General features: G+C 36.9%; 1 protein-coding gene across 7 annotated transcripts in view; it reads right to left on the bottom strand.

Moving 5' to 3' along the window:
• Positions 1-21,803, bottom strand: part of ADGRG2 (adhesion G protein-coupled receptor G2) — a 157,309-nt gene that overhangs the window by 54,910 nt on the left and 80,596 nt on the right. For 2 of the 7 annotated variants that reach the window (XM_021007455.2, XM_021007456.2), the window contains exons 3-8: positions 18,442-18,522; positions 13,572-13,619; positions 13,453-13,482; positions 6,113-6,151; positions 4,430-4,471; positions 2,820-2,873 (exon numbers count right to left, since the gene is read on the bottom strand). In XM_021007455.2, coding sequence (XP_020863114.1) covers positions 2,820-2,873; positions 4,430-4,471; positions 6,113-6,151; positions 13,453-13,482; positions 13,572-13,619; positions 18,442-18,522 — 294 coding nt within the window. The remainder of the gene's footprint in view (positions 1-2,819; positions 2,874-4,429; positions 4,472-6,112; positions 6,152-13,452; positions 13,483-13,571; positions 13,620-18,441; positions 18,523-21,803) is intronic. The other 5 variants (XM_021007458.2, XM_021007457.2, XM_021007460.2 and 2 more) reach the window with 5 other exon arrangements.

Raw genomic sequence — 21,803 nt, 5'->3', positions numbered from 1 at the left:
AACTGGAATTCAGTCTTCTGTACTCTCATTTAGTCAGTCAATGGAACTCTGCTAAGAGCTTGGGGTTCAGTCATTCAGTAGTGTCTAACCCCTCATGGTCCTAGCGCCCAAAGTATGCCAATGCTGTTCGTGGGGTCTTCTTGGCAAAGATATTGAAGTGCTTTGCCATTTCTTTCTCCAGTGATCAAGGCAGAGGTTAAGTGATTTGCCCATGGTCACACAGCAAGTCAGTGTCTGAGGCTGGATTTGAACTCAGATCTTCCTGATTCCAGGCCCAATGCTCTATCCACTGCACCACCTAGTTGGCACATAGCAGGCATTTAATAAATGCTTATTGACTGAATGACTAACTGCTAGGAAGCAGCATGGCCAGACATAGCATCAGAAAAACCTGAGTTCAAGTCTTATCTGGGACATATCCTAGCCTTTTGGCCAGAGGCAAATAATTTAGAATATGTTTGACAGAATGTAAACTCTGTGAGGACAAAGATTATTTTATTTTTGCTTTTGTATCCTCAGTACCCAGAACATTGCCTGGGACACAGCTTTGCTTTTAACAAATGCTTGTTAATTGACTTAACTTCTAGTGGCCCAAGTGACTCCTTCTGATAATAAATTATAAACTAACTGCCAATTTGCATCATTAAAAGCCATTTCTACACGAATAAAATCATAGGTCTGTTTTGGACCCAAAAAAAATCAGAAAGGGCACTTTATTTTCTTTCAGAATTAAAAATGACCAATATTTTCTTGCCAGGCTCTACCAGGAACATGGTACCCAGAACACAGCTCAAACTATTAAATTTTTCATTTGTTTACTGTAATATTTGGATCTGAAAATAAGTTGTTTACATGAAACTGCCTTCTTCTTTAACCAAAGCTGTTCTTATGTTACTTAAAAGCTCATGCCTGAGTTTTTCGAATAAATTATTAAAAAGTTAAATATGACCACAGCTAAGGGAATAGGCCTAGAAAATACTTCCGGACTGACCCCATTTCTATTACTGAATTCCCAACTCCTTAATCCTATAAAATGTTCAGATATCTCCCTCTCTCCTTCCCTTTCTTGGGATCTCTCCCTCCAATTAATTGCTGTAACATTTTTTTTGGTTTTTTTGTGCCTGCCTTCATAGGTTTTAATGAGGAAACAGCCCTGGTGCCAAGATGCTATGAGGAAGGTGGTTGTTTCTTTCCTTTGGCCCCAGCAGAAAAAGAAAACATTCAGGTTTCAAGAATAGCATGCTCTCATGAGATTTCCACCCCAATTTTAAAAACAGTGGATAATTTGATCTGGGGAAGGGAAAATACATTACTGGCATCAGCAATCAAATGAGGCTGGCAGAGTTCGGACTTCAAATGCCTAGCATAACGCGTTGATTTATGCTTAGCAGAAGATAATCTTCCTATTACCACATTATATATTATTCGTGGATTTATTTTACACAATGGCTTAAAAGGGATTTTTTACACAGGAAGTAGGTTTGATAGAAAATGTGCTCATGCGATAATGGAAGGAATGGTGATGTATTTCATTAACACTAGGATGTCACTAGCATATTTAGAGCTGGACAGAACTTTGATGTCATTTAGTCCAGTAGTTCTCAAAGGGGTGTGATCTGAAGACTCCTAGAGGGTCCTAGAGACCCTTTCAGGGGACCTGGGAAATTGAAATTCTTTTTGTAATACTACAAAGCCATTTTAATTTCTAATGTGGTAAATATTGATAGGTACAAGCCATATAAACCAAAGATCTTTGGAGGAGACCTTGATAATTTTTAAGGGTATAAAGAGACCAAACAGTTTAAGAATCACTGATTCTAGTCTAACACCCTCATTTTAAATAGTCAAGGTAACAGAGGCCCAATAAGTATAAGCAACTGGCCTAACATCACATAGGCCCTTAGTGACCGAGCCAGGATTTGAACTGGGTTGTTGGACTCCAGATCCAGATTTCTTTTTTCGATCTATAAAACCAGGCTTCTGAACACATTTTTTGTTGTATTGTTGTCTTTGTCCTTCGTTCTTGAAGAGGACCATGACATCATGACTTGCAATTGAGTTTGATTTGAGTGAGGGAGGGTTGTGCAAAGTCACTAGCCTTACTTTCTCATCCAGAGCCATCTGGGTCCAGTGGCCAGATATTCATCAGGACAACTGGAGATGGCCCAAGATGCAATGGGAGACCTTGGCGCTTTTAAGCTAAGGTCTTTACAAGTTCTCACTTTGAGTGAGATAAGGCCCATTCAGTAATAGTCCTCTTTAAGAAGTGAGTATGGCCCCTTTAATAAAAAAAAAAATCAAACTAGGAAGGAAGACCCTCAGGGTTGCTGGCCAAAAGAGAAACAGTTACTATTTACATTCACTCTGAGCAAGCAGTTCTGCCTTGCCCTCGCCCTCGCCCTCGCCCTCACCCTCACCCTCACCTTCCCCTCTCTGAGGTTTACTGGCTAGATTTCTTTCTCAAGGACCAAGCCTTAAACCCAATTCATTCTGGAGCTCATAGATTGGACAATAGGTCCCTGCCCAAGCACCACTTAATGCGCTCAACACATTTAAATATGTGGTGAATATATTTTACATACTCAATTAATAAAACAGGAATATATTAAGCATTCACTAGTGAACCTAAAATTTACTTATGTTTTTATTAAGTTAGCCTAACAGCCATGAGGGCCAGTGTAAGATCTTGAATCAAAGAGATAAACCCCATAGAATCAGCAATAAGAAAAAAAAGAAAGAAAACCTACCTGAATTAGATCATTATTCACAATAAAGAAAAATTTCTTGCAGAGAAAAGCCGGGAAAGGTGATCTACTCACCTGAATCACTGCAGACAGATGACAAATTGCAGATGTTACTGTGAGATTTTACTCCTGCAAAGAAAGAGCAGTGCTTCTAACTCACTGTATGAAGAGTTACGGCATAGCCAACTCCGTGTCTGCAAATTCAGTTATTTGATGGGTGTGTGGTCCTGGGCCATTAATGAAGCAAAGGCAAAGTGGACCTGAGAAGCTCCACAAGAGGCAAATTGTTTAATCTCCTAGGAATTTGTCTCTTTAATACTTCTCAACTTTTATCTTAAGTTTTTCATTAAACTTAAGGCCTCAAAAAACAAACAATAACAAAAACCAGGAAAAAAAAACCCTTAAAGCATCTCCTCTGTTAAATATACTTGCTTATATATATGATTCCATGAACGTGTAATAAAATTCTATAGTATAAATATGGCTGAACAAAATATATAAATTATAATAGTGTATATATTAATATATTTATATTTATACAGAATATATAGAATACATAACATATAATATATATATAGTATAATTCTTCTTGGTTGGTTAGATATATGTGTTTGAATATAGGTTATCCCAAAATTCTTAAAAACTACAAACTTAGTGCAATGTTATTCTTTATTTTTTATTTTTTTTTTTACTTTTAGGCAATTGGGGTTAAGTGACCTGCCCAGGGTCACACAGCTAGTAAGTGTCAAGTGTTTGCTCTGAGGCCGTTTTTGAACTCAGGTCCTCCTGACTTCAGGGCCAGTGCTCTGTCCACTGCGCCACCTAGCTGCCCCAGCTTAGTGCAATTTTAGCTTAAAACTGCAATTAGAATTTTGGGACACCATATATAAATCTATCCATCCATCTATCTATCTATCTATCTATCTATCTATCTATCTATCTATCTATCTATCTATTCATTTATGCCTAACACTATGCTGGGTACTCTCAACTATATCCTTGAAGTAAAAGTTTCATTTAAAACACAGTTCAATACGTAATCCTCCAAAAAGCTCTTCTTAAATACTATCTACCTTCAGATAAAGAAGTGATGGAGTCTTTTATTTTTTTTTTTTGATCCAAGGTTTCTCCCACAAAATGATTAATATGGAAATATGTTTTACATGATTGCACTTGTATAATATATATCAGATTGCTTACCATCTCAGGGAGGGGGTGGTGACGATGGGAAAGATAGAATTTGGAACTTAAAATTTAAAAAAGAATTTGGAACTTAAAATTTAAAAAAATTTGAATGTTAAAAATTGTTTTTACCTGTAATTGAGGGAAAAATAAAATATTATTTTTTTAAAAATACCTCTTCTAGATTAAGAATATCTTCATTGTCTAACTCACCAGTACAATAGATCTGGGGAAACACAAGAATTTATGGTATTTATCTCTCACCATGTATACTCAGAGTGCATTCTTCAGTATTGTTTCTATCATTATTAGATTGTAAGTTTCTTGAGGCAAAGTGATAACAGTTGATCTTTACTACCCAGAAGGCATAAATATCTGTTCACTGACCACATATTTCATAATCAAAATATTGTAACAAATATAAAGAAACTTTAAACATTTGACTATATGTTCCATTTTACTTTTTAAAAGAACAGAGTCTTTACATTGATATTAAATCATACCTGATGTATTGGAGGTTTTAAATATAGTGATTTTAGATTTTTCTGCAAAGAAGCAATTTTTAAAATTAGAGAATTAGTGATTTTTTTTAAAAAAATCTGCTATGAAAATCCTTTTCTTAGTGCAATTTGTAAAAAGCTCCACAAACATTGCTGATACTTTAAAAGGTGGCAGCAGCACAAAAGAAATTAGTTACTTTGGGGACCCCAAATATGTTATAGTTATGTCATTTTCAGAAGGGTAGGTGAAAGGATTTGTGGTATTGCATTTCCATGAAGTAGCAACCTTGAATTTACCCAATTAAATCTCAATGTTTTCATTTCTCAGGGTGTTGTGAGATTAAAAAAAAACTATTTCTGTACTTTACCTGGCTCATTGCAGTTATTTAGTTTTGTTTTTATGAAGCTTGGAAACTAAGGGATGAGTTGGTTCCAGCCTTGCAGGTGGTGAAGGAAAAGCCAGCAGATGAGAAGAGACAGGGTAAGGAATGAAACTTTAAATAATGGCCTTGGTTAACAGGGAGTCACGTATGTGTCATTAACATAGCAGAACATTCTGCAATCAGTTTTTTTTGGGGGGGGAATAACTGCCCTATTAAATTTCCTTATAAAATAGGTCAGCATTATCCCCATTTTATGATTTGCAGAGATGCTAAAAACAGCCAACAAGAGTCACAAAGTAAACCCACAATAGAACCATGCTCATCTAAGTCTCTTGAGCAGCATTCTTTCCCCACCCCTAAAGAAGACTCTCAGAATTGTTTTGGCCATTGTTTTGTACTACCAGTGCCTTTCACTCAGGTCCTGCATTTGGCTTAAGAGGATGGAAGAAAGTAAATAGTCATCTATAGGAAAATAGATTATAATTTTGCTGGCTACTGGAATATCAGCCATGGTATGTTTGGCTGAGGATGATTTCCCATTAGTTGCTCTTTGGGGGCAAAGACTTCACAGGCCAGTAATATCAGTCCTTCTGAGGCAGCAAAGTGCCTGACAGCAGCTGATCATACTGGCATTCCATTCTTGATCCTCAATTCTGAAGACACCCACCTGTTACCCAAAATAAAATGGCCAGCTCCCTAAAGACAGATGGAACTCATGACTAAAGATGTAAGAGAAGCAGTAAAGGGTGTGATTCAGATGCGTCAGTGAAGGAATAGCCAATTGGCAAGCCCTACTAATGTGTACAGGACATGAATTTTTTGAAGAAGTAAGCCAGGCAAGACCATTTGGCCCATCCAAGTGGCTCAAGGGCTGATCCCAGAAAAACTCTTAAGTATAGCTAGGGCAGGATTAAGTAATTATGCTTTTTTTCCCCCAGTATTTTAGAAATTTCATGATTATCTATGATTTTTTTTTCTAGATTGAATTTAGTAAAGATCAGTGCATAGTAATTGGAACTGTCTAACATAAATAATCTTGTTTGTGTTAATACTCCCTTTGCCAGATCCAACACATCCTTCTGTGCCTGGTTTCATCAAAACCACTATGACCTTTGCTAAAACAGCAACACAAGAGTGATATGATATTAAAAATTATATTAAAATCATTATAGAAGAAGCAAGAGGGGAAAACTGAAGGTAGATAGAAGACAGGGCGGTTGGGAGAGTTTTTAAACTAAATCCAGCATATTTGGTGACCGATGAAAGAATCATGCTATTGAAATTTTAAAATAATTGACATTACCTGCTCTGCTTAGAGTGGATAATACATTTGAGGTACCATCTAAAATAAAACCATATAAATTAGTGTAAATATATGATGCAGAATTTAAAAATATTATTAATTCTTCAGTAACTTGAGCACTTTGATTCTAGGAAACCAGTTGTTACATTGGTGTCCTATGAAATGACTAGTTGTGTGATCTTTGTTAAGACCCTTAACTGCTCTGTACCACTGCTTATTCATCTGAAAAATAAGGCGTTCAAAACAGATGGCCTTTGAGGTCCGTTCCAACTCTCCACCTATTTTTGGTGCTTTCTCTCCTGATTATGGTGAAAGTTCCTTGAACACATCGTTGTATTTCAACCTCTACTTTGAAAGATCACACCACCTTCCCTGAATCAATTTGAACAGACTATAAAACGTATCACCCCATGGCCAAATGTCTGGCAATGAGCCTTTCCAAACTTGACTAAACTGATAACTTGAGAAAGTCCACCTCTAGGACTCTACTTGAAATGCCTAGAGCATAGTAAGCATTTAATGAATGCCTGTTGAACTGTCTTTTTTAGCATTCTGCCAAAGCTTGTACTTCACTGATAATAATAGCCTCCAAGAAGCCAGAGGTAACTTCCCTGCTCTGATGAGACATGAGAGTAGGACCTTAGTGGAATGTAACATATATAGTATCTGTATACGTCAGTATGTCTAGGAGCTTCAATTTCATCACTGAACTATCACCCTCTACTTCAAAGTTTTAAAACTGCCTCAGAGATTAAATAACGTGCTCACAGGTCACTGAGCATTGTCATTTCACGCATCAGCACATCAAAGGAAGGATCTGAGCTCAGGTCTTCCTTGCTCAAAACCTAGTACAAGTTACCCCTTCCATATTGTGGGAGTTAGGGGTGCATGCCCCCTTGATCTGGAAAATCTGTGTAAAATTTTTGGCCTTCCCTTCATACCAGAGAAGAAGTCTGAATTATTACGGTTTTAAAAGATAAAATATGTTGCCATTATACAATACTCTACATATATTTTATGCATTTCCGAGTTTCTAAACTTTTCCTGAACTTCTTGGGCTGTCTGCAGCTTCCACAGAACTCCTCCCAAATTCACATTTAATTTCATATGCTAACCCACGATATATTGAAACCGCAATGGAGAAAGTCATCATGTGGAAGGGATAACTGTAGTCTGCTCACTACAATATGCTGTTGCTATAGTGGTGTGTATAATAGTGGGGGTGTGTATAATAGTGGGAGTGTGTATGGATAGCTGTAGCATAACAATGAAACATGCTTCCTTAAGGGGTGCAGGTGGCACATTGTTCAGCATGAGGGAGGTTCTCACTGTCCTATGGGGAATAGATGAATGGAATCAGGAGCTGATGGCTCCAGGATTGCCACTTTTTAGGAGAAAGCGTTCAGGAGAGTAAAAAAGGAGGAATGGAACTGGTGGCAGTCCCGGACCAATGTTGTACAGTATAGAAGGGAGACTACTGGTGGGAGAGTGCAGCTGTTGGGGTTTTTCTCTCTTTGGGCTTTAACTTTAGTGACTGGGAATGTTCGAGGGTGTCTGAACTGAGTCCAGGTTGTGGTCTGTGCTGTGCCTGAGTCTATACACCAGGATATCAGAATTGGAAGAGTAAACAATAAATGACTTTGTGGTCTAGACAGAGCTTAGAGCTGTCTGATAATAACAATAACAATAATAATAGTATTGATGTAGTGCCTATTATGTATCAGCCACTGTGCCGAGTGCTTTACAAATATTATCTCATTCAATTTTCACAATAACCCTGTGTGTGTGTGTGTGTGTGTTTGTGCACGGGTGTGCTCTTATTACTCCCATTTTACAGTTGAGGAAACAGGCAGAGAGGGGTTAAATCACTGCCAAGAATTACACAGCTAGCACGTGTCTGAGCTCAAATTAGAACTCAAATTTTCCTGACTCCAGACTCAGCATTTTATCCACAGAGTCATACCTATCTTAGGTGTGCCAGTTATAGTAACATCTCATCCCTGGATAGAGATGAGCCTTGGGATGTAAAGTGCTGTACACCCTATGGTAGCTTAATAACGAGGAAAATAAAATCATAGAATTTTGAAGCTTGAAGGAATCTTAGTGTAAGGAAGGGAGATTTAGTTATCCCCATAAGTGATATGGTCACAAAAAGGAAAGACTAGATAATGGAGCTAATGAGGTATTAAATGTGTTAACAAGGTGTTGATAACAGGTGTGGGGTGGGGTGGGAATCTGGTTCTCCTCTTTATATTAGTAACCCTCTAGTTCAAACCCTTTTATTTTTCATAGATGAGGGAACTGAGGCCAGGCAAAAGTAACTGAATGTCCAGAAGATTCTGATAATAGAAATTACTGAGTGACTATTTCTAATTTTAGAATCTACCTTTTTTCCTATGGTCATTGCTGTGATTTATCCTTGCTGTTCCTATTTTCTCTCCCTTTTAGTCCCTTGCAAAGTGTGGAAGACATTTTAGGCAGAAGGTCATTTTGGATTAAAAAAACAAAAAACAAAAACAAGATCTCTGCTAAATGGAAGTGCCTGCCTACATGTCCCCTGTGTCTCTGTATAAGGATTGTGAAACTCATCAACTAATCCATTCACTGTTCCAGTATTTTATTGAGCTATAAATATTGTAGGTATCCAATTCAGCAATTGAAGAATCTCTCCACACAGAGAGAGCTCTCCATCCATGGAATAAACTGAGTACTTGTTAAATTCCTATGTTGCAATTAATTTAGACAAAATGGATTCTTTCCTCTAACTTCCTACCGTTTCAGCCTATTTGCTCTCTTACTTTATTAGAGAGAATCACATTCCTTCTAAATTCTTTCTACTGTTTTTAAGAATTTCTTAAGTACCCTAAGTGTATGAATGCCTGAAAAACAGAAAGACATTGGACAATCTCTTGTACTTACGAATTTGCTTCCTGACTTTGTTTGCTATACCCATAAAATCACAGGTCTGGATTTTGTTGTTGTTGTAAAATTAGCTTTTAGTGTAACTTTGTACGGACCTGACACTAGGTATTATAAGGATGGAAGTAAAAAATGCTCAGTTGGGGATTGTGGTTTTAAATATTATATTCAACTGATATTTAGGAAAATTGATTCAGGTTTTGCCTGACTCAGGCATCAATTCACATCTTACTCTGCTGGAATTTTCTCAATGGAGCTCTCTGACATGCAATGTGGTAATGAAATCTTTCTCTTAAAAATGAAAGTCACTATAGAGTTTGTCATTCTGGCTGCAGTTTTGTGAAAGTAGAATGCATGTATCAGGATGTGCCAATTCATTAAAGAAAAGAAAATGGAGCCTAAGGAGCTTATTTTATAAGTTTAGTGGCCCGAGCCCATGAAAGACCTAGTAACTGTTATACTACTGTGCAGACCAGCCCTTTCCCTGTATAATAATCACATATTTAAAATTATAACATTGTGGGCTGCTGCTTCATGCAGATGATAAACATAAGCTGGTTCTGATGTTACAAACTGGGGTTTCTCATAAAGGATGGAAAATAAAATTGTTGAGCTTATTACACCATCAACTACAGGGGGAAAAATGTAATTATACAGAGGAATTATGAACTGTTTTTATTTTTAAAAATATTATTATCTTTTGTTTTACTGTCATCTTCAAATTTATCCCTCCTTTCTTCCCTCCTAGAGGAGCTATACTTTTTAATAAAGAATAAAGAGGGAGGGAGAGAAGGAGAGGGAGAGAAAGAGAGAGAGAGAGAGAGAGAGAGAGAGAGAGAGAGAGAGAGAGAGAGAGAGAGAGAGAGAGAAATAGCAGTTAAGTAAAACTTAAAACTTAAAACAGCATATCAACAGAGTCTGCAAAATATCCAGTGTTCCACACCCACAGAACCCCTATTTCGGCAAAGAGAGGAGACATTTACTTTTTCATCTATTCCTAAGAGTCAAAGTTGGTCATTGCAGTTACATAGTTGTCAATGGAGGATTTGACTTTTATGGGAAGTAAAGCCGTCCATTTAAAGGAGCAGGACAGGGTGTGCCAGTTTGCCTATCCCCCTAGACAACCAACCAGTTCCATGCCTTTTTTGCTGATAAGACAAAGGAGCCAATTTCCATTTCATACTATTAAAATATATAGTAAAAACCTTCCACATAAAAGACAAATTTGCAGACTTGATTTTGAACACCTTGTACCTCCAAACACAGACTAAATCACAATAAATTCACTGGATGTGATTTGACCCATTTCAAAATATTTTTTTTTCCACCTAAAACCTGTTGGCATTTTCTTGGAGAGCAGGCTAAAAGGTATGCTCAAAATGGGTGGATATTGTTCAGATTTTGTAGAAGGAAAAGTTTGGGTTTATGTAATGACCCCAAATAGCCTCCTCACCCCATTAAACTAAAAACCTCAGGAGAATTTTTTTTTTTTAAAAAGCCCTAACAGTCATAAACCATTGCTTCCTATCTGATTTTCCTTGGCCCAGATAAGAACCCTGTATCATGATTCCCATCAAATTTTACTGGTTTGGAAGGGGTACCTTATTCCCTCCAGTGCTCTAGTGGAGTGTGCCCAGTTCCAACTGGTTCCTAGATGATCTGACCCGCCATGCTCTCTGACTGACCTTCATATTACAAGCATGTTGCCTCAGTGGGTAGCTAGGTGACACAGTGGATAGAGTGCTGGGCCTGGAGTCAGGAAGGCTTATCTTCCTGAGTTCAAACCTGGCCTCAGATACTTACTAGCTATGTGACCTGGGGCAAGTCACCTCACCCTGTTTGCCTCAGTTTCTTCATCTGTAAAATGAGCTGGAGAAGGAAATGGCAAACCACTCCAGTATCTTTGCCAACAAAACCCCAAATAAGGTCATGGAGAGTCGAACACAACTAAAAAATGACTGAACAACAACATGTTGCCTCAGTAAAATTAGCAGGCTTTACTGTTCTGTGTGCTCCATGTTTCCTTATATTGTATGATATCCCAAACTTTCCACAGTCTGTATTGATACTATAATAATAAGACTTTTATATACCCTCTTGATGTGTGAAGTATATCTCCAAGACCAACATTTTAGTCATTTTTAACATGTTTGAATTAAAATAGCATTTATTAAGTTTCCACTGTGTACAAAGCATAGGTGATAAACAAAGATAAAAAATAACACTGTTCTTGCCTTCACAAAGCTCATAATCTAGCGGGATGGAAAGGGACATGAATGCAAGTAACTGTAACAGGATTTAAGATATGATTACACATAAAGGACATACCAACTATAATAGCCCTAGACATTCAAGAAAGGAGGGATCATCTGTACTAGTTGGGGTGATTGGGAAAAGGCTAACGGAGAAGCTAGCACTTGAGTTTAGCCATAAAGGAAAAGCAATGTTTTAACCAGCAGAGATGTTGGGGAAATAGAGTCTAGTCTATCCCATGCATGGGGGACGTTGTGTATAATTCAGGTAAAGGTCACAGAGAAAATAATAGGGCACAGATCCTTCAAAACAACATACTATATTCTGAAATAACTTAGCAACTACAACTACCAACAACATTATTCTGAGTGGAAGGGGGGGGGGAGCTAAGACAGCAGAGAAGCAGAAAGTACAGCCAAGTTCTACCCCACAATTCCTCCAAAGAGATTTAGAAAATGCACCAGATCAAGTCCTGATTGGGAAATCCAACTTAAAAAAATCAGCAAGTCATATTTCAAGCCCAGGTTGGCCTAGAGAGACAGACAGAAAGATTTGTGGACTTACAAACAAAAATAACTTACCCAGCAAAACTGAATATAATCTTATGGGGGAGGGGGGGGAAATGGACCTTTAATGAAATAGAAGATTTTAAAGCATTCCTGATGCAAAGACCAAAGCAACGCACAAAGGTTAAGAGAAACACAAGGTAAGCATGGATAAACAATAAAAAGGAGCTAAACAAATGATAGATGTGTCCCTTCAGAATATGACCCCTGGGGTCATTGAGAGAGTCTAATTAGAAAGAAGGCCTGGAAATGGGTTTGTTATGTTTTGATGATTTTAAAAGAAAAATGGAAAGGGAAAGGAAGAGGAATACACCAGGGGTGGAGTAAAGGAAGGGATATGAAACTTTATCTTTTATATTTGGAATATGCACGTCTATACAAACAGAGGAAGGGGTGGAAGGAGCAAGTGATACGTGATTATTGCTCTCATCTGAAATGGTCAAATGAGTGTAAATATAGACACAGACTATGGTATAGAAATACATTTTACTCAAACACGGAAACAGGAAAAGGGAGAGGATGGAATAAGGGGGAGGGAAAGTTAAGGGAACAATTGGTCCTCAGCAAACCAAACTTAAGGATGTACAGCAATAGTTAGTGGAAGAACTAAATCAAATTTATAAGAATACAAGTCATTCCCCAATTGATAAATGGTCAAAGGATAAGAACAGGCAATTTTCAGATGAAGAAATTAAAGCTATTTATAGTAATATGGAAAAATGTTCTCAATCACTATTGATTTAGAGAAATGCAAAGCAAAACAACTCTGAGGTGCCATATCACACCTATCAGATTGGCTAACATGACAAAACAGCAAAATGATAAATGTTGGAGAAGATGTGGGAAAATTGGAACACTAATGCATTGTTGGTGGAGTTGTAAAATGATCCAACCATCTTGGAAAGCAATTTGGAACTGTGCCCAAAGGGTTATAAAAATGTGCATACCCTTTGACTCAGCAATAACACTGTATAGGGTTGTATCCCAAAGAGATCACACCAATGGAAAAAGGACCTACATGTGCAAAAATATTTATAGCAGCTCTTTCTGTGGTGGCAAAGAATTGGAAATTGAGGGGATGCCCATCAATTGGGGAACAGTTGAACAAGGGTATATGAATGTAATGGAATACTATTGTGCTGTAAGAAATGATGGAGGAGATTATTTCAGAAAAAAACTTGGGAATTCTTGTATAAACTGATGCAAAGTAAAGTGAGCAGAACCAGGAGAATGCATTTTTATATAGTGACAAAAATATTGTAATGAGAATTAATTTAGAAAGACTTAGAAACTGTGATCTATGCAATGATTAACCACGATTTCAAAGCACTCATGATGACATATGCTACCTACCTCCTAATAGAGAGGTAACTGATTCAGAGGGTAGATTGAGAGATTTTTTGGGGACATATTGAATGCAGGAATTTGTTTTGCTTGATCGTACCTGTAACAGGGGTTTCACCTTTCTTTCTAAACTGAGACGAAGGAGGAGAGAGGGAGAAATGGTGGGTTGTTGTTGATTGGAAAACATGAATTAAAAAATAAATATTGATATTGGGGCTTGAGAATAAGAAACCTTAACCTGATCAACAAAATTCTTACCAAGGCTTGTTGTTTCAACTTCTGCCACCTCTGCAAGAGAAAAGATATGGTATTACTTAACATGTAATACTTTAGAAGTAGAAAATGCAAATTTTTAAGAAAACCAAACAAATCTGTACCTGGAGTACCATTGGGGGATGTGATTAAGGTCATAATGGAGGCATCAGCTACAAGGTAAAGAAAAAGAGGAGAAACCTAAATAGGCTTTTAAGGCAATTATGAATTGAATTCTGGAGAGGCTGGAGTTTGGGGACATGCTTTTAAAAATTAAATTAATTTTTTTTTTACAATCCAGTCTTAATCATAGAGGAGTATCCCTTATTTGTGGATACCCCTAGGACACATCTAGAAGGCTTCCTCCTTATTCCCCTGTTTATTTATATTTTTATGTGCCCCAGAAATATTTCTTTGGTCCCATGTATACCAACTTCTTTCATGGAATCTTGCTTTAAAGAGCAAGCGACAATAAGACATTACAACCTACAGTGAGTGGTCAGATCAACTTCAAAGTGGGAGGGACAAACCTACCCACTTGCTTTGGAAGCTCATACTCACATTTTCTAATTTCATAAAGATTAAGGTGACATGAAAAATGAGCAACAAGAATTTCAGAAAGAAAATTTTAAAGAGGAAATCAAATGTAATGTACGTCTAAGACCAGTGAGGAATAAGAGATGATGTATCATATCAGTCAGAACTGCTCAACAGCACCCACTGTGTTTTGTGATCCAGAGCTTAACACAGAGCCTGACACATAGTAGGCAGTTAATAAATGTTTGTTGATTAATTGATATGTGAAACACATTAGTTCATGATACTAAAGATGCAAAGTTGGGAAAAGATAAGAAAACGTTAACTTTTTTTTGAGGCCACTGGATATAATGCTAGATTTGGAGTCAAAAAGAGTTGAGCTAAAATCTAGCCTCAGACACTTACTAGCTGTATGACCATGGGCAAGTCATTTTATCTCTGTCTCCCTCAGTTTCTTTTTCTGTAAAATGAGGATAATACTAGCACATACTTTCTAGGGTTGTTACGATGATAAAATGAGATCATATTTGTAAAGCACTTTGTAAACCTTAACGTGCTATATAAATGGTAGCTATTATTATTATGTTTTAAATTGTTTAAATGTTTATATAAGAATTCCCAGTTTTTTCTAAAATAATCCCCTTCATCATTTGCAGCACAATAGTTTTCCATTATATTTATATACCATAACATCTTCATTTATTCCCTAATTGATGTATACAACCTCAGTTTAATTTTAATTTTAATTTTTGTTAGGGTATTGATTTTCACACTACAAAAGAAGGTTGCCTTTAGAAAATTATTGGTGCTAATTTAACTTTCATGATACTCATCAGTCAGTAAATCAATAAGCATTGATTAAGGGCCTGCTATGCTGCTAAGCATATAAAGCCAATACATGAAGTGTATTCCATAGAACCTCCAAGTCAATCACTGCTTGCAATTGACTGAATCAGGAGTTAATTTGGACAAAGTAGGCAGAAAACTGAATTCTATTTTTTTCTTAACAACTAAAGGTTTATTAACAACTATAGCAACAACAACAACAACAACAACAACAAAAAGAATTCTAGCGTCTTAGACATGGAGTCCAGAAGTAACCATTATGTTCTTTTTGCCAGAAGTTTTTCTGTATTTGCCTGTTTCTGTTACACAATTGTCTGAATATAATTGATATAAAGAGGGTTTCAACAATTCATTTTGGGGTTAAGTTCCTCTTCAATTCACTGCTGTCCTACCCTGGTACAATTTCTTGGTAAGTTATTAACAAGTGTGATTTCCAGTAAAATTATCAAAGCTGTTTATGAATCTCTAATAAAACATTTCCAATTTTGAGTTATTCTATTCAACATATTTTTTCAGGTTTAAATATTACAAAAAGTGAGTGGATGAACTTCTACTTAAGTATGACAAAATATTTTTTTTTGGTAGGCAATGGGGTTAAGTGACTTGCCCAGGGTCTCATAGCTAGTAACTATCAAAGGTCGCATTTGAACTCAGGTCCTCCTGACTCCAAGGCCTGAGCTCTATCCACTGCGTCACCTAGGTGCCCCTTAAGTATGACAAAATAAACAAAACTTTTTACAACTAAACCAAGCTTATATTTGCAGTAGGATACATATCTGTCAGCACCAATGACACATTCTGGGTATGTAGAGGCACTTGGCTGGCTCTTTGAGAACGCCTACGTGAACATGTATTGGGTGATACACACATGCACGCACAAACATACACACATACACATATACACACCCTGTCTGTCATGTATTACTGTTTCCATATTTTGTCATCTTCATTTATAAAACAACAATGACTAGGGTTGTTCTTAAAAAATAAGAGAGGACCGAATAAATAGCCTCAGTGGTAAGAATGAATGAATGGAGTCTTCTCTTTGAATAGACCCCAATATATTAGAGGATGCTAGCTTCGCTCAAGGAAAGGTCAACTTACGGCTGGTCTGCTGGGACTGTGGCAAACTCTGCATGGCCCCATTGTTTCTAATCTGCTAGGCCAGTATCCATCAACATTTCTTTCAAAGAATCTAACAAGTCTTAGTTACTACCATACACAAAGATATTCTGGGTTGTTTGATAGGAGGTCCCATGCCATGGTAGGAAGAAGGCTAGGTTTGGAGCCAAGAGCACCTCAGTTTAATTGCTGATGCTTCTGACCATAGTCTGACTGTAGTTCTATTACTTTTTCAGGCTCAGTCTCCTCATTTGCAGAATGGGGAATAATAACAGTATCTCCCTCACGGGGTTATTGTGAGGATCAAATGAAATAATAATGTCAGTTCCCCACAAATCCTAAAATTATGCATATATGTATGCATAATATGAATATATGCACATATGTACATATATATTTGCACACATATAAATATATGTGTGCATATATATGTATACACACATGCACACTTGTACCTGTTCTGCAACTGTTAGTCTTAGAACAACACCTGGAGGAATGAAAAGGCAAGTGACTTGTCCACAGATACAAATCCAGCAGGATTTGAACCCAGGTCTTATATAGGGTGTTCCAAAAGTCTAAGAGTACTTTTAAGCTTTAATAGTTTAAGAAGCTATTCAATGAGATATTTAAATAAACTATTAAAGCTTTAAGCTGTCCTAAAACTTTTGGGATGCCCTGCATTTAATGTGAATTATTACTATTATTTGTTCTAAGAGTTGATCATTGATAAAATAATCAATAGGGATAGTCTTTTTGAAAAAGGTGAAACCTATAGAAATGCAATCTATTCTTCTTCTTCTTACATTTTCCAAGAATCTGTTATCCTAAAATTTGAAAATTAGAAGTATGTCCCTCAATTTAAATATGTGTAATAAAGAGCAATAAGCTATGCTACTATGGGTTCTTATTGGGAACCCAATATGTTACAGAGAAAAATACAGTTTAACACAGTCAGGCTATAAGATTCATGGTTGAGTGTAAAGAATATTGGCCTAAAAGTTTTGAGAGCCAGGTTCTTATCACCTATCTGCCACCAATTCACTATGTGACCATGATTAAGTCACTTGGCCTCAGCTTATTTGCACAACTATCTCATAGGATTACTTTGAGAAAAGGGTTTGTGATTTCTTTGGTACCTCTCAGGAAGGACCTTCCCTCTGCCAATTTGCATCTATATATGATTTGCAATTTGTATTTTTAGGGAGTTTTCTATGGAACTAAGAAGGCCCAGGGTCACACAGTCAGTATGAGTGGGAAGCTTGACTTCAAATCAGGTCTTCCTAACTCCAAGGCCTGGTCTTTATCACTAAGCCATCTGACTCTCAAAAACATCAGTCATTATCCTTAAAATTAGGGAATTAGACCATCTCTCTCTTGGGGTGGGGGAGTCAATCAGTGTTAAGTAACTTGCCCAGGGCCACACAGCTAGCAAGTGTCTGAAACTGGATTTGAATTTGCATCCTCCTGACTCTAGGCCAGGTAGTCTATCCACTGCACCCCCTAGCTGCCTTTAGACTCTCTCTTCTTAAGAGCCTTTCTAGTTCAAACAGCCTCTGAATCATGCCTTCCTCTTATTCCTCCCAACACCAGCATTTTAAAGAGGTCTCAATGGATTTCTTGAGTAACTTCTTGAAATTAGCTCATGTATGCTCTTGAATTTTCTTGCTCACAGAGTACTTGGAGGTCTTTGTATTTTTTTTTTTCCTGTGGGGTACTGAAGGAAGGCTCATTAAATAGGGCTTTCAAGGGAACAATTTGTCTCTCTCATAAAGGACACTTCTGATATATTGGTCCTGGCATTTGGCCCTGCCATTCTTCAGGAAAGTTTTGAACAAGAACACTGAGATTATGAGAAATCTAAGGTACTGTCATATTTGAAAACCATGAATTTATTTTACAGCATTCTACATGTTAATATCCCAGGCATGTCCATTTTTTGTGTGACTGATTCTTCAGGATTGTGGATTGTTTATTTTTTTAACAAGCAAATTTGAGATTAGGTAGTTCAGTGAGTTTTTTGCTTTGCTTTTGAGATGGGATATCCATGTCTGGCCCAGGCTAGAAATGTAGAAGCCACTCAGTGGCCTGACTCCACCAGTGACTGGGATGGGAATTTGGACCCCGTCTGGTTCTAACTTGAGCTGGTTTGCCCTTTGTTGGGCAGCTTAGTAGCCCTCCACTCCCTGGGGCTCACCATATTGGTGCTAAATTTATTGTAAACACCCAATCGGCCTTATTCTTAACTGCAGCACGAGACTCCTGAATTCAAGCTATCTAAAAGCTTCAGCCTCTCCAGTTAGCAAGTATAACATGCATGTGCCACCATGCCTGGTAGGTAGCTTGGTTCACTAGGATGTCAGTTACGCTGGATTTGATCCTAGGACTCAGAGAAACCTACATTAGAGCTTAAAAAGGGAATATTTTCCTCAAAATAATATGTGATATATCTATGTTTGATAATATATGTAAAGTGCTGCGCAAGAGTCTTACCAGCAAGAGTTGTTCCAGCTGATGAAGTGGAATTATCAGTACTTGCTGTAGGAGGAGGGGAAAGCTTGAAATTTATTTGATCTATTAAAAAAAAAAGAAATATATAAATTAATGTTGTTAATAGCAATTGAAAGTAAAATGGTAGTTTCAGATAGCTACCAGCAGAGGGCAATTACTGTCTGTTAAGTGACATTAATTGATAAATCTCTCCCTGTCTTGGTCTCTGACTTGGTCTCTAAACAAGAATGTAGTCAAAATATTTTATTTTATTTTATTTTTTGTTAGAGCAATCAAGCCCTTAAAAAAAATCACCTAGCTCTTTAGATGAAATTCTGTTTTGTCTTGTGTTTAATATAAGTAGTACTTGATAGGTATAATTCTTAATTTTAATACTTCCTGATGATTCTTAAATAATGCATTTGAAGGCAGAGTCGTCAGATAATTGACCTGTTATAGCCCTCAAAAATAAATGTAGATGGATTGTCATGCTAATTGTATTCTTAAACCATACATTTTAGAACTATGGACTCATTGTTTCTTCTCAAACAACCTGGGTCAGACTTATTTGGATATATGTCTTACCCCCATTTCTACAAAGTTCTGTATTTTTAGTAGATGCACAAAATCATTTGAAAACAATAAGTATTTTTATTATCATTATAACAAAGGCATAATCATCTACACAGTGGTAATTAAGCCACAAGAGGCAGTGTAGTATAGTTAAACCAAGTCAACAAGCATTTATTAAACACCTACTGTACTAAGCACTAGAAAGCAAACAAGACTCGGAATCAAGAACAGTAACGTTTAAGTCCTTCTTTTAAAACTTATAAACTATATGCTCATGAGCAAGTCACTTAATGTCAGCGCCCAGGCCACTCTCTAAGCTCTAAGTTACAGATGAGTTGCCAGTCTACAAGAGTTGAGGTAGTTTCCATTCCAGGAATTCCCTTTAGTGATGAAATTACAGGTCCAAAGGAAAGGAAGGAAGGAAGGAAGGAAGGAAGGAAGGAAGGAAGGAAGGTAGGAAGGAAGGAAGGAAGAAATTGATCAAGCAATCAACTTCCAAAAGGGAAGTTCCTTCTCAGGCTCAATTTACAAATGGAATGAAATCCAACACTTAAACTCCACTTCAGGAAACTCTCATACCAGCCATTTTCACATCAAACACAGATCAAATCCATGTCTTCCTGGATAACCTTTCCATCTCTGCTCCAGTGTTCACATTCTGGAAATGCCTCCTCCCTTAGGTCTCTTCTTTTGAGTGGTGAGTTCCTTCATGAACTTTGATTTGAGGAAGCTCGCAGGCCAGCCATATTCACTTCAAATCAGGACCAGCCTATGATTCTCCCTGGCTATTTCTCTGTCTTCTCACTTTCAGCTCCCTTCTACTTGTTGCTTTTCCTCTTTAAGGGTAGGGACTGTCTTTCTTTCAGCCTGTATTTGTATTACAATCCTTAGCAGAGTATTTTGTACATAGCAAGTACTTAAATGCTGTCTGATTATCTGTCTATCTATCTATCTATCTATCTATCTATCCATCCATCTATCTATCACTCTGGACTCAAATCTGATTTTAAAAAAATTGAAAATATCTTAGTGTAAAAATCAACCCAAAACATAGGTAGACCTTCATTTTCTGTGTAATAAGGGAACTTAGAAAAGATTTTTATTATTGGAACAAAGCAGACCAAAAAATTTAGAGTTATAGCCAGTAGGACCATTCCAGTGTGTAATGGAGCTTTTAAGAAGAGATTAACTCTTGTAAATAAAAGGTTTTTTTCCATTAATTTTTTTAGTTCCTAAATCCTTTCAATTTTATTCACATTTTTGCCCTCTCTTTCTTTGTCTCTATCTCTCTAGCTCTATCAGTCTTGTTCTGTCTGTCTCTGTCTCTGTTTCGGTCTCTATCTCTCATTTGCAAGCCTGCCTCAAAATTCTTACCTGTCTAAATGACTTTCCTATATGCCTTATAATTTCCCAGTTACCAGCCTATTTCCCTTGGGTTGTCTCATTGAACCTCCCTTCCATTACTTCTAAAGAGCTGGTTGTAATTTCCAGTGAGTCATAAATTTGAGTTTCCTGTTCAAATTGGCTGGGTGAGGGTTGACAAATTTCCATTGTTAAAAAAAGGACTATAATCAAAAGGAGAAAAGCATTCTATAATTTCTTATTTTCCTTTGGAAATCAGGGCAGATCAGATTCCAAATTATTATTCCTTTTTTGAAGGCTTAGATTAAACTACAAATGTACAAATAAAGGTATAGTAACTTTCCTTCAGTTTCTATACACAAATCTTCAACTTATTTTTAATAATAATGCTCTAAATAGGCTAGGTAGTAGGGAAAGTCGGGGAAGGAGGTTTTAGAAGGCATGATTACATAGAATAGTTAGGTTCAGGGTGAGAGATAAAAGACACTGAGAAGAGCCTGGGCATAGACATCCCTTCTTGCATAGAGGGCTAGAGTATCCACTCCTCAGCTGTTGATTATAGATTTTGACTTAGAAGGGACCTCACAGACCATGTAGTCCACTCTTTCCCTCTACAGATGGGGAAACAGAGGGCTTCCTCTGTTTCCGGAAGTCAACAGAATGACAAATACATTTCTAAGTTAGGATTCAAACTCAAGTCTTCTTGACTACAAATACAATGCTCTTTCTAACGAACCACCTAGAGGTCTCTCTTTGACAAAGAGAATACTCAGAAAATTCTGTCTGATTTTTGGTGCTGATGAGACCTCAGTTTCACAAATCACAAGATGACTGTATGTTACAGCATATATCACATTTTGCTCCTATGGTTTCTGACTTCTGTTATCAAAAGGAAGGAACAATATTGTTTGTAATACAGGTAACTAGGTGCTACAGTAGATAGACGCAAGACTTGGAATCAGAAAGATCTGAGTTCAAATTCAGCCTTAGATGTTTACTAGTTGTGTAACCTTGGAAAAACCGCTTAACCTTTCTGTTCCTCAGCTGTCTCATCTGTAAAATGGGGATAATAATAGCATCTACCTCACAGGGTTGTTGTGAGGATCACATGAGTTAGCATAGGTAAAGCACTTTGCAAATCTTACAATGTTATGTAAATACTAGCTGTTATTATTATTACCATAATAATGATTACTGAGAGTTCAGCTTCTTTTTAGAATTTTTAGGATTATTTACATTATTGTATAATTATGATGAAAATTTCTGGCTTAGCTTTATTGACTCTAATTATTGAAGATGAGCATTTCCTAGTTAGTTTACAAATTCTAGAGAAATTCTTTAGCATTTTCTGATCAGATATAGAGCTTCGCCTTTTTCTATCAGTTCTTTGATGAGTAAATCTTTACCTTTTCCCTTGCCTTCTGGAAAAA

This window comes from Phascolarctos cinereus, unplaced genomic scaffold (genome assembly GCF_003287225.1).
Source record: "Phascolarctos cinereus isolate Bilbo 61053 unplaced genomic scaffold, phaCin_HiC Scaffold_726;HRSCAF=1367, whole genome shotgun sequence".
NCBI lineage: Eukaryota > Metazoa > Chordata > Mammalia > Diprotodontia > Phascolarctidae > Phascolarctos > Phascolarctos cinereus.
The sequence above is the reverse complement of the archived record's forward strand: the minus strand, read 5'-3'. Positions and strand labels throughout refer to the sequence as shown.